The 13136-nt window shown below is 37.8% G+C and overlaps 1 protein-coding gene across 7 annotated transcripts in view; it reads left to right on the forward strand.

Annotated features, from left to right (window-relative positions):
* Positions 1-2244: 2244 nt before the first annotated feature.
* NOC3L (NOC3 like DNA replication regulator) overlaps positions 2245-13136 on the forward strand; it is a 33627-nt gene continuing 22735 nt past the window's right edge. For 6 of the 7 annotated variants that reach the window (XR_005060651.2, XR_012133120.1, XR_005060650.2 and 3 more), the window contains exons 1-9: positions 2245-2367; positions 3366-3573; positions 6750-6882; positions 7611-7768; positions 8181-8228; positions 9640-9770; positions 11379-11540; positions 11716-11809; positions 12668-12843. Coding sequence is in view for 4 of the 7 variants with exons in the window: in XM_017654388.3 (XP_017509877.3) it covers positions 2359-2367; positions 3366-3573; positions 6750-6882; positions 7611-7768; positions 8181-8228; positions 9640-9770; positions 11379-11540; positions 11716-11809; positions 12668-12843 (1119 nt within the window). In the remaining 3 variants the exon portion in view is untranslated. The remainder of the gene's footprint in view (positions 2368-3365; positions 3574-6749; positions 6883-7610; positions 7769-8180; positions 8229-9639; positions 9771-11378; positions 11541-11715; positions 11810-12667; positions 12844-13136) is intronic. The other variant, XM_073240665.1, reaches the window with a different exon arrangement.

Below are 13136 nucleotides of genomic sequence, written 5' to 3' on the forward strand. Positions count from 1 at the left end.
TCTCTCCGGGCTTTTCCCACCTGGCCCAGCACAGCGAGGTCAGGACTCATTGTCAGTCAGGGTTGTACTCAGGAATCATGCTTTTTAAAAATAAACTGAAGTGGAATTCTCTAATCAGGAAAAAAAAGTGTTAGAGAGACAAACAGCTTGAAAAACATTCTCATTCTTGCAATGCATAAATCTTCCTGTTCAATGGCGGGATACCTCAACAGAATTTACACAAAGGTAATAGTCGTTGAATACTGAAATGCAGATGAATCTCACCGATACACCTCTTTATCAGACAATGGTTATAATTAAGGCAAAAAGTGTTTTGTTTTTTTTTTTTTGACAGGGCATCTCTCATATTTATTGATCAAATGGTTGTTAACAACAATAAAATTCAGTATAGGGGGGGTCAATGCTCAATGTACAATCATTAATCCATCTCAAGTCTAATTCTCATCAGTCTCCAATCTTCTGAAGCATAACGAACAAGTTCTTACATGGTGAACGAATTCTTACATAGTGAATAAATTCTTACATGGTGAACAGTACAAGGGCATTCATCACAGAAACTTTCGGTTTTGATCACGCATTATGACCTATAAACAATCAGGTCAAATATGAATATTCGTTTGATTTTTGTACTTGATTTATATGTTGATCCCACATTTCTCCCTTTATTATTACTATTTTTATTTTTAATAAAATGCTGAAGTGGTAGGTAGATGCAAGATAAAGGTAGAAAACACAGTTTAGTGCTGTAAGAGGGCAAATGTAGATGATCAGATGATCAGGTGTGTGCCTATGGACTAAGTATTAATCCAGGCTGGACAAGGGCAGCAAAACATCCACGGATGCAGAAGATTTCTCTCAAAGCAGGGGGGGTGAGGTTCTGAGCCTCACCTCTGTTGATCCCCAAATTCTCACCTGATGGCCCCCCTGCAACTGTGCCTGTCTTAGGTTGTTCCTCCCTTGAGGAATCTTACCCGTCTCTGGCTAACCAGTCATCTTCCGGGGCCATACAGGGAAATGTAAAGTTGGTAAGTGAGAGAGAAGCCATATTGTTTGAAAAGGTTAGCTTTTTACTTCTTTGCAGATTTATGCCCTGTGGCTTCTATGCCCAGCACTTGTCTCGAGGTATCTTTACCACCTAGAGGAATTATGATACTCGGTAAATTCGATATGAGGCACGAATTCTATTTAAGGGTTGTAATTAGGAAGAAAGAAGAAAAGCTACAGATGTAGCATATGGAAGGAAACATGGGAGGATTATTTCTTTGACATATCTTCTTGTAGAGTACCTTAAGTATGTATAGGTTTTAAACTACTAACTAATTTGCACACACATATTAACCTAATAGGAATACGGTGACATAAACAAAGCAAATCTATAATTACCATCCATCTCCAGTGAAGCCAAGAAAACCATTTAGGCACCCTAGGCATTTGTGAAAATTTGTCTATGATATGATGGATATGGTCCAACTGTACTTGAACCGTCTGAGAGAAATCAGACAAATTAAAGCAGCCCATTTCTGGGATCTGTTCACATCCCGTATGTTCTTTTAACCGTAGCTAGTCTATAGTCATAAGATTTTGGAGTGCTACACCTTGCACCCCTCCCAACTCCTGGTTGGGTTCCAACAGTACAGATTCGGTCAAATTCGTTGTCTCACTGTATGCACATGCCAGCCTAGACATCTCCCTCCTCATTCCTATGGCAAGTCCAGGAGACGGTGGGCTGGATGCAGCCACAACCGCAGCATCGTCCGGATCCCTGTGGAGGCTTGCAAAAAGTGTTTTTTAAAAAAACAGTAAGAATTACACTTTCGAGTGCCGGAAAGTCATGGAAATCATTCGCCCTTCCACAAACACAGCCAGAGGGCCGGCATTATACGAAAGGAGTAAGCTTTTTTCTGCCCTCAATACTTTACGGAGAAAAACGGACAGGAATCACTATCTACAACAGAAAGATGAGATCGGCTACACGAGGAGAGGCACAGAGTGCACTAAGGTGACTGCAAAAATCCAGTCCTTTCGTTCTGAGAGGAGGATCCCTATTTCCCCAAGACCAAGGAAACCCGACAAGAGTCTGACTCAGACGTCTGTACAGCCGCCCGGGGCCACCCACCTTCGGCCCGCGCAATCCGCAGCCCCGAGTGTCACCAACCCAGGCCCGCGCAACCGCCACGGAGAGAGGGCGCGCATCCGAACCTGTGACCGGAAGTCCCGCCTCAACTTCCGGCGGCGGTACGTGGGGCGGGGCCAGCGGCAGCTTCCGGCCCGCGTAGATCCCCGGCTTCAGCACGTGGGTGTCTTCTTGGGGGTGCTTGTGTTACCCCTAACCCGGGTGAACGCCTGACAGATTTAAGGATGAAGGCGGTGAGTGTTCTCAGCAGCCCTGGCCCCGCGACTTAGAACATCTCTGGCTGACAGTTGCTGGCTGGTAGACCTTTGCGGCGCGTTTTCACCCTTGCATAGTGGGCGGTGGCCTAGATTCAGGACTCCTTGCTGGCTCTCTTGCTCTCCGCGGTGTCAGTCCCCGGGCCCTTTAACCTGGCCCTTCCTTCATCACCCACTGTCCGCTCGCTTGGCTTCAGGGGGCCCCGATGAGGCAAGCAAGGAGGCTTGTGTCCATCGTGTGCCAGACGTTGAAGGGTCCTTCAAGACCATCTTTCGAGCCCCGTATTTTACAGATGAGAAGCAGGGTCCTGTCCTCAAGTTTATGGGTCATGGGACCCGTAAAGGGTAAGGATATAGGGAAGTAAGTGGTTTGCTCCAGTTTTTAACAGGACATTAGAGCTGGGAGTTGGATTTCTAATGAGAGGGCAATAGGTGGACTCCAAAGACCCGCATTCGGTTTTGCCCTCCTTAGCTTAGCGGTCATGACAAGTCACAAAAATTCTGATTCTTAGCTTCTTCGTGTATATTGTGTGGATAGCAGGCGTCATTGCTTGTAGATAATATGTTGGAGCACTTGGTAAACAGTAAGGCAATATGCAAATGTCACTTATTTTACTGACAACCGGCATTTGCTCTGAGTATGCTAAAGTACAGGTGTTAAGGTAGCCTCGAATAACCATTTTATCTCTAGATCATTGTTTCTTAACCTTTTCTGGGGTCTTAGACTCCTCTGAACAGCTGTGAATTGTGGTCACAAGAAGCCTCTTTCCCTCCTTTTTGAATAACTGATACTATAGTGCCATCGTGTAGGTTTAATGCCATAGTTTGGTTTAACTCCTGTATGAAGATCCATGGCTATGTGACATTAAAATTGTGGAATTGGTCTAATGAAATTTATGGTCAATTCTCTATAACCTGATTTTAAAAATAAAAGTAGTTAAATTTCAGGGTATGCAGCTCCTTCTATTGTTTTCTAGAGAAGAAATAAAAAACAGGTCCCAAGTTTTCGGAAATTGCTAAAAACTAGTAAAGTCAAACTTGAAAACAAGCTAAAAAATAAGCAGTTTAAGCAACAAAGCACTCTCAAGAAATACCGGAAAGAACAGAGGAAACTAAGGCAAGCCGTAAAAGATGCTGTGTCTAAGAAGCCGATTCCACTGGAGGACCCGAAGAAAAAACGACCAGGTAATTGTGAAAGCAATGCTTTAGTTTCCATTGATTTGTTCTAAGATGTTCTTCATGCAGTAACATTGCTTTTAGTAGTAATCTTTTTGTTCTCAGATCTTCCTAAGAGTAGTTAAGAATGATACCCCTATCTGCTTTATCACAGTCAGTATGAGAAAACATTTCACTACAGTTTCCATGGTGACACAGAATTAGCCTCAGCTTTTAGTTTGTCTAGAGAGCAGATCTTAAGTATTCACTGTGACAGAGAGTTAGCCTCAGCTTTTAGTTTGTCTAGAGAGCAGATCTGAAGGTAAAATACATAGGAAAACAGAGTGGCTGTGTAACTAAGTGTTGACAGCATGTTAGTGCTGCCACTTTCCCATTCACTGGCAGTTAGCTAAGGTGCGAACACTGCTTTTCTCTGGTGTTGCCAAGGTTCCCTTAGTTTTCTCAGCTCCTGGCTTGCTTTTCACTTGGGTACTTGGAGTGAAATTGAGCTGTAATTGTCAGAGCTTTTCTTTTGTGAGAATATCCAAGAACTTCAAGTACTCAAAACAGGAAAGGAATATGACCATTTTGAGTCAGACCAGGTCTACAGTGTTACTCATATGCTCAGTAGTATTCATAGATAGTTGACTGTATCCGACTATTCAGTCTTTCAATGTCCATCTCATTCTCCTAATCCTGACCTATTTAGTTTGATCCTTTGGCTATATGTTGTTGTAATGTGTAAGGTCGTTGGACTGGAAGTCGGAGAAGTTGATAGCAATATGACCATATAATCAGTCACTTAGGTGCCAGGAACTTTATCTGTAAAAAAATGTGATAGCTGGGTTGGATGCTTTTTGAGATCTCTTCTCTAAATTTCAGCAGAATTTTTTTAAAAACATGATGTGTTAATAATTACATACTGAAAGCAAAAGATTTCTTCATTCTTACATATTGGGCATCTAAATGAAGTCTATCAGGCAACTAGGTATAAGAGTATAACGCTGAAATGAAAGATTTGAGTTTGAATGGTTTTGGGAATTATCAGCATACAGATGGTAACTGAAGCCTTAGACTTGAGTAAAGTCACCATGGAGACTGTGTGCATAAGAATAAATAAACCTAGAACATAGAACAGAATTTTAAGGTGCCCTGGCATTTAAGAAATGGTTGGAGGAAGAAAAATATGTAATGGGGTGTGAGAAGGAGCCATATAATTAGGAAGAAAATCAAATTGTAAAGTGTCTTAGAAATCAAAAGAAGAGTGTTTCAAAAAAGAAGGACTTTTTATGGTCTAACATGAAATAGTCTACCTAATAAATTATTAATTTAAAAAAAACAGGGTGAAAGTAGTGTGTATTGCAGCTTTTACCCACTTGAAATTATAGGCTGTCACCACATGTATGATAGGCTTATACCATTTGAATAAAAAGGGGAAAATACAAATATATGTATTCATAAACCATATAAACTGTCACAGGAAGGATTTTAAAAAGAGAAATGGACTTTCCTTTAACCCAGCAATCCCACTGCTAGGAATTCATCCTATGATTGTATTTGGAAAAATTTGCCAAGAATATATATGTCCAAGCATGTTCATTACAATGCTATGAATATCAAAAACAAACACTACCACCAAAAACTGAAAATAATCAAAATATCTATCAACAAGTAATCATTAAATGCTATAAATGTTACATGCATATGGTGAAATACTATCCAGCTGTTAAAACTGAGGTAGAGGAATGTTCTATATGATCTGCAAGATCTATTCAACAAATGAAGTAATTATTATCACTTCCTACTTTATTCAAGTTTTTTTAGTAGCTGCATATTTTTCTCTTGTATGGATGTTTAGTGTTAGAATGCATTTTAAATTTTGGTGAGATACTGACAAATTGCCCACTGGAAAATGACTTGACCATTTAAAAATACTAATATAATGAGGTCAGTAGATTGGAGAGTTTGAAGATACTGGAGAGAGAGATTAAATGATAGAATGAGGCAAGAGAAGGTAAGAGTTATTGGGAGCCAGGGCACAGGAGAGGCACCTTTTCCAATGTTATGAGGAGGAAAACAGGAGGAGGGTTGTAAATGCTGTTGAATTCAGTGTGGGAAGTTGAAGGAGTTTCTAGCTTACAGTTTTTTCTTTTCTCAGTGGTGTAGAAAGCAAGGAAGGTCCTCTGATGATTATGAGGTGAGGTAGGTGATGAGATTAGAAGTGTGATGATGGGTAAAAGATTTGAAAGGGAATTCTAGGAAAGAGAACTAACCAGGGAAATAAATAATTGTTGCTCAGTTTTGAGAAGTAGCAGGCTCATTTAAAGTAGTTCCATTCTGTGCAGTGAGTACATTTATATAGCACTATTTACGGGTGTTATTAGAGTCAAGAAGAATTTCAAGGTCTGTTAGGGAAGACACCAAGATTGTCTTGTTCATGGTTGAATCTTCAGCACTTAGAACAGTGCTTGGCACTTAGTTGGCATTCTTTTTGTTATTAAAAAAAGAAATATATGGAGAAGGTGAGCAAGGGACAGTGAGAGAAGTTAGAATGAACAATAGGTGGGGTTTTTAGAGATGAGCGCCTAACCTGTAGAAAGGAAGTCATTGAGGATATTGGCAGGAGGGTGGTTGAAGTGATAATCAGGCAATCTAAACAAGGGAGTGAAGGTAGAACACATTGGTTAGTAGAAAGTAGAGTGGCAAAGGACTGAACGTCTCTATAATTGGTCAAACAAGTGCAGTGGAAATAACTGATTGAGAGCTGGAAGGACAAAAGGTCAGAGAATAGGGTGATCACCAAGGTTTGGGGTGTGGTCCTAGGAGGGGGTGGCTGAAGTGGAATGGAAAGGAGAGTCATTGGAGAACAGAAGGAGCTAAGGGGCGAAATCAGATGCTCTGAAATGCTAACGCTCAAGTGCTCTGAAAGATACTGCAGAATGTGTAGACATTTTTTCTTTGGTTATTCCAGTGACCTGGGAAGGCTTCTGACATTTTGATTGTGGGGGTCAGAGATGTTAGCATTTTACCTCTCTCACGATGGCCCACTATGACAAAGAATTGTTCTGATCAGTATGTCTTTAGTGTCCCATTTAGAAACACTGGGCTAAGGTATTAGAAAAGCATAAACTTTTCCTACTGTAAACAACAAGAGCAGAATTCGGTATCTCTAATACTTAGTTGCTTTTTTCCCACCTGTGAAACAGCTAAAAGGATTGAGCGGGAAGAGGAGGAAGAAGAGGAAGCCCTTCCTTTGGATATGATGGATGAAGATGACTTACAGTTAATGAAGGATTTAGGACAGAGAGCATCTTTTCTAACAAGAGATCTTTCTTCTAGGTAATATTTCATTTAAATAATAATCACTCACATCTTTCAGTGTTAAAAACTTGGTTCTGAATTTTACATAGATGGTTAGTGCAACATGTTCAGCTCTGTAATGTTTACAAAGAGTAAATCCTATTAGCTTATTTCCTAAATAAAGGAAGGTCATGCATAAACAAGCTGATTTTGTTTCGTGCACATCTTAATTTCTTTTGAGTCTGAATAGTGAAGTGGAGTGCATGGGAGGAAGAATGCTGTTTTCTGAGGAATTGGCAGAGCAGTCCTGAGTGCTTTATGGCCATGACCTCAATTCTTGTTACCCTGTTAGGTAGGAACAGAGAGGGAACTGATATTACCCCACAACACAAATACTGTATTTGAAATTTAAACTTACGATCTTTTTATTCGAAGTCCATATTATGCTCTGAAGGTTTTGGGGAAAGTAAAATTGCGTGATGTCATCCTTAGCTCTGTGGAATATTCTTCAAAAAGAGTCTGCTGTAACTTTTGCATTTCCTTTACATCTGAAGGGAAAATTAGATGTTGCCATAGTTTGAGTGTGGTAGACTATACAGTTCATTTATACATTAACTGTTGGTGTGCCTGACATGTGCCTGGTCTGGGTGCTAATAGACATCCCTGTGGGAGGTTTGGGTAGTACTTTCTTTTTCTGTAATTTTAAAATGATAGGTCTTTAGGTTCCTTTTTAAATGTATTAAACTGAAAATGAGTATTTTCTACAGTGAGCCTGTTCACTCCAAGAAACGAAAGCATGAACGTGTTATAGACAAATATGAAAAAATACCAAGACCTCTGCAAACTGCACCAGAGAAGGAACTGATTCACTTGCTTCCTATCAAAGATAAAAGTGGTGTAATCCCACAGACCAGGGAGAAGCCAGGTGAATCTACTCAGCCAGTGTATTACAGTTTTAGCTCCCTAACAGTGTCATCACATGTATATATATATATATCTTTCCGTTCAAATTTTAATGTGACTTTGACTTATCCATGGAGATAGCTACATTTAGTCACATAGCAAGCTTGAATGATTTTGGCTAGAAAAATCCAGTGATCAAAGATGTGAAGTTACGTGGTTTATCACAAAAAACAAAACCATAAACTGCCATTGGGCAGAAATGAACACTGCCAGCAGTCAGACGCTTCCTTTGTGCTCCCCTCAACCACAAATTGCTCCCTGCTCACAAAAATAACTTAATTTCTTGAGTGTTCTATAATCATTTCCCTGCTTTTCATTGTAGTTTTACCACTTAAGTATATTACCAAATTTTTATGCACATATTTTCTATATAGTTATTGAAAGTTCCCAAGACGAAGAGGATGAGATGGAACTTAAGGAAGGTAATGGGATGCGTCTTTAGAGTTACCAAACTGTTAATTGAAAATTCCTTTTTTTTTTGCATAGATAAATGTGAATTAATTTTAGATAAAATCTGGAATGTGTATATTGGAGTACTGGTCATTACTATGTTATTTTGAACATTTTCCCACATTTTGAAAGTCTCAACTTGTAGAATTTGATTCTTTGTTGCTTTTTATTAGGGAAAATTTCATGCAATGTTTGTAATGTCTAGGCATGTATGAGGAGTCTTGTAAATTGTTACTGTTTTGAGTTCTTTTGAATTGTAAGTGAAGGGCCTGCTTACTACTTTTTAACTTTAAATTACAAAAACAATTCTGTGGTATGAAATCATTTTGGTTCTTTCTTAGAGCAGTTATACTTACATATGTCTGTCTTACTTTTTAATTAAAACATCTTTTTCTAGTAGTCACATTTTATTTTTTACTATTGTATTTTATTATAGTTGATACACAATATTATATTGGTTTCAAGTATACAACATGATGATTTAGCAGTTAACTACATTATTAAATGCTCACCCCAGCTGGTGTAGTTACTATTTGTCAACATAGAATGATGTTGTAGAATTATTGACTATATTCTCCATGCTGCACTTTTATCCCTGTGACTAAAATGTGTTATGGAGATTTTGTGCCTCTTTATCCCCTTCACCTATTTCACCCACCCTGTTGAACCTATACATTTGTTTTAGATAATTGAATGTGGGTTTCTACTACCTATAGAACAGTTCTAATCAGTTAAACTGAAATATATTTTATTGTTTGAAAATACATTGGTTTGGAATTTGTGATAGAATAAGCTGGTTAAATTTTACTTTGACTTTGAAAACCTCATTAATAGGGTAAATAAGACAGGTCAGCTACTTACTGTATTTAGTCTTGCTTCATAGGCTTATTACAAATTATGCTCATATATTAATTAACTAGTTCCCAATGAATTTCTTAAGGTGGACATATTTTTGTGTTGTTCAAAGAACTGTATATATTTGAAAACAGGAGAGAATTCTGTACCTTTTTTAACTAAATCAGATTGCAATTTCCCTTAATTAATAGGAATTATTGTGGCTTTTTTTTAGCATAGTATTTTAGGATATTAAGCTTTCAAGTCAGACTGCTGGGGTTTGAATCCCATTTCTGCCAGGTATATAAGCTTAGGCAAATTACTTTCCCATTACCTCAGCTTCCTTATTTATAAAATGGGGCTAGTGATAGCATCTTCCTCTTGAATTTTGAGAGGATGATATGTAGTAATCTTGGCCTATGGCAAGTGCTCAAAGTTAGCTTATTCTTATTATTTCCCATTACTATGAAAAAATTATTTTATTAATTAAGGCTCTTGGGTACTTGTAAACGCAGAAATGTTTAAGAGGGGAAACCTAACCCGTTTCAGAGATAATTGAAGATCCCATTCAAGAGCTGACATTAGAAGAACATTTAATTGAGAGAAAGAGGAAACTGCAAGCGAAGAAGATGCGCATTGCCGCCTTGGCATCTGCCATATTATCAGATCCAGAAAGTAATGTAAGTAGTACTAGTTTCTTTGGACTCTTCATATTAGATGTGGTGTAAATGTCTAATATTTTAAGGTAATCTTTTTACCTATAAGCACACACAAAAAAGGAGAAGCATTAACAAAACGTAGTAGTTTAATTAGAATAAGAAAGTAGACAGAACCTTAGCCAATACATCTGAACTTAATTTCTTCAGTGATTTTAGAAAAGTCATGGAAAATCTCTGAGTCTTACTTTCATCAGCTGAAAAAGAAGATATTGGACTTATGTGTTGTAACTCCAAAAGCGTTAAGTGTAAAAATTAATTGTACTGGGGGGAGGAACCTACTTGCAAATTTGCTTGATTTACGTATAGAATTTTTAATAAGGAACATGCTACACAGAAATCATTGAAATTGGTTCAGTAATACTTGTAAGTGGGAAATATTTTAAGTGAAATAGACCAGAGAGTTGTAATAAATTATCAATGCACCATGGGTACAGTGGGGCAGGTGGTGATAGTTATATCACCTAGACTCAAGAACCTGAGGTTCTGCCTTGGCTCTGTTAGGCTCTGGGTAAGCTGTTTTACACAAGATTCATTTTCTTCATCTCTCAAAAGAGGATGGTACCTACTTTAAAACTGTTTTCAGGATTGAATGATAAGATATACATGAAGTCATATAAAGTGGTACCATTATTCTTGTTATATTGCTGTTTCCAGCACCTACCATGACATATACTTGTTTATTGAACAAAATAATAGTTTACTTATGTTTGTAGGAAAAATTACGTATGGGTATTCTTTGGAATATTAATTGGCCTTTTTTAATAAAATGAGGGGAAAATCTGGAGCATTATCAAGGAGGGGATTTTGGAATACTCACTTGAATTGTCATTTAGTCATAATAAAACCATAGAGACAAGAACTAGTGATCTCATTTAACAATCGAAAAATTGAGCCTTAAAAAATTCAAGTGATTTGTTTTGGATTTTAACATCGACTAAGTTAGTACCCTGATCTTTCAACTCTGAAGCTTCATGCTCATTTCATACATGTTAGGGATAGCAAATCGTTGGTGGTGGCATTCTGGCCTTTACTCTGCTGTGGCAAACACTCCTAACCAATCTGAGCATTGTTTCTTAAGCTATCACTCCAGCAGACAATAGTACTGCACCAAAGCAAGCACATTTGTTGAAACCCGTGTTTCACTTCTGCATTACATCGAGTGATGTTTTTGTAGGAGTCTCGAAGCAAATTAATGTAGATACATTATATTTAATTCCTCATTAATTTGTGTGGATGTGATTAATATATTTAGTATATATAACATTTTAGTATATTTCAAAAAGTGTTTTTAGGGAAGTGGGACACACATGCTTTAAGAAAACCCAATAAAAAATAATTTCTAAAAGTAGGTAAATTAACAGATTTAAATTATTTCTTTCAGTCTGTATTTTTTCTAACTACTTAAACAGAAATATGATTAACTTATAGCTTTATTGATTTATCTGTTGGTAATGTAAGTAGTGCCTGGAGTGGCATATGGTTTGACTAGACTCTGAGTATTGCTGTTGTCTTTTGTTCATATTTGTTTTGCTATGGTTTCTCTAGCCTTATTTCTTATTTCTTTAACAGGTTAAGAAATTGAAAGAATTACGTTCCATGCTGATGGAACAGGATCCTGATGTGGCTGTTACTGTTCGAAAGCTGGTGATCATTTCTCTGATGGAGTTATTTAAAGACATTACTCCTTCATACAAAATACGACCCCTTACAGAAACAGAAAAATCTATCAAGGTAATGTTAGGTATAATTACCACGCAAGATGAAAATGTTGGAGAGCTAGAGATGTGATAAATATTAGGGGTTTTTATTGTTTGTTTGTACAGGACTGGGCACTCATATTTTATGCTAATTTAAGGATTTCAATATTTTGATTTAAAAAAATGATGGATCTTTTTCATCTTTTCAGATTCGCAAAGAAACCCAAAAGTTAAGAGAATTTGAAGAAGGCTTGGTTAGTCAATACAAATTTTATTTGGAAGATCTGGAGCAAACGGTTAAAGGTATATTAAACGTGTCTTAAAAGTATGTAACATACTTAGCTTTGGTCAGGAAGGTGAATTCTGTATTCTCTGCTGGGTATTAAGAGTCAATACAGACTATGGTCAAGAGCAGTGTAGAGTCAGACTTCCTGGGTTCAAATCCTGGCTCACCGTTTTGATGGGCAAATGACTTATTCTCTGTGCCTCAGTTTTTTAACCTATAATATGAGAATAATAATAGTACCTACTTCATAGGATTATTGTGGGAAGTAAATTAACTAGTAGCTACAAAGCACTTAGAACTGCGATTATTTTGAAGGAGAATTTAAACCTCTTCTGGGCCTGTTGGTTAAAGATACCATAGGTCAGCGTTAGCAAGAAGTCAGGAGAAACTCTATTTTAGATTCTTGGGATTTTGGGAACACTAAAGAGACTGGGGCTCAGAGAGTCTGGGACTTACTTGTATTCACCAGCCAGTTAGAGGATGACTAGGATTTGAACCTAAGCTTCTTGACTTACAGTCAGGTATTTTTAAGTAAACCTTGGTGGAGCCCAGCCCAAGGATTCCTTTAAAGTGTCCAGCTCCCTGACCCTCCCCACCTCTTTTTTTTTTACCCTGGGGAACCTTTTCATTTAATGATACATCTTTTAAAATTTGGAAAGCTAAGATTTGGAATTGTGGTTAGAGTCAAAGGGTAGATCATGGTAAAAAAAATTTAATGATAACATTAGTATTTGTGCGTAAGTGTAGACACAACTCACATTTAAGAATTCTCGTGGTGTATTGAGTTTTCATATTATTGCCTGTCACTGTAAAAGAAAGCTAATTTGTTGAAATTTTGACCAATTAGTAAATAACTACAGTTATCTTTTGATTAGACTGGAAGCAAAGGAAGCTGAAGAAAAGTAATGTAGTTTCCTTAAAAGCATACAAGGGACTGGCAGAAGTGGCTGTGAAGAGCCTGTGTGAGCTGTTGGTGGCACTGCCTCATTTCAACTTTCACAACAATATCATTGTATTGATTGTCCCACTCATGAATGATGTGTCAAAATCGGTGGGTTGCTCTAGATAGCTGTTGCTATTGTCCTTAAAGGAAATGGTAGACCAAGTGATTAATATTATTATTTTTCCTCTCTCAGAATGCTTTTGGAGCTATTATTTATTGCTAAAATCGGGTCACTTTGTTAAACACTGTCTCTTTAAGAACATTTAGTATGGTGATTCTGAACAGAGGCAGTTCTGTCCTCCAGGGAACATTAGACTGTGTCTCCACACATTTTTGATTGTCATGACTGCGGTGGTGGGCAGGCATCAAGTGGGTAAGGCCAGAGGGGCTCTAAACATCCT

Source organism: Manis javanica, chromosome 7, assembly GCF_040802235.1.
Source record: "Manis javanica isolate MJ-LG chromosome 7, MJ_LKY, whole genome shotgun sequence".
NCBI classification, from domain to species: Eukaryota; Metazoa; Chordata; class Mammalia; order Pholidota; family Manidae; genus Manis; species Manis javanica.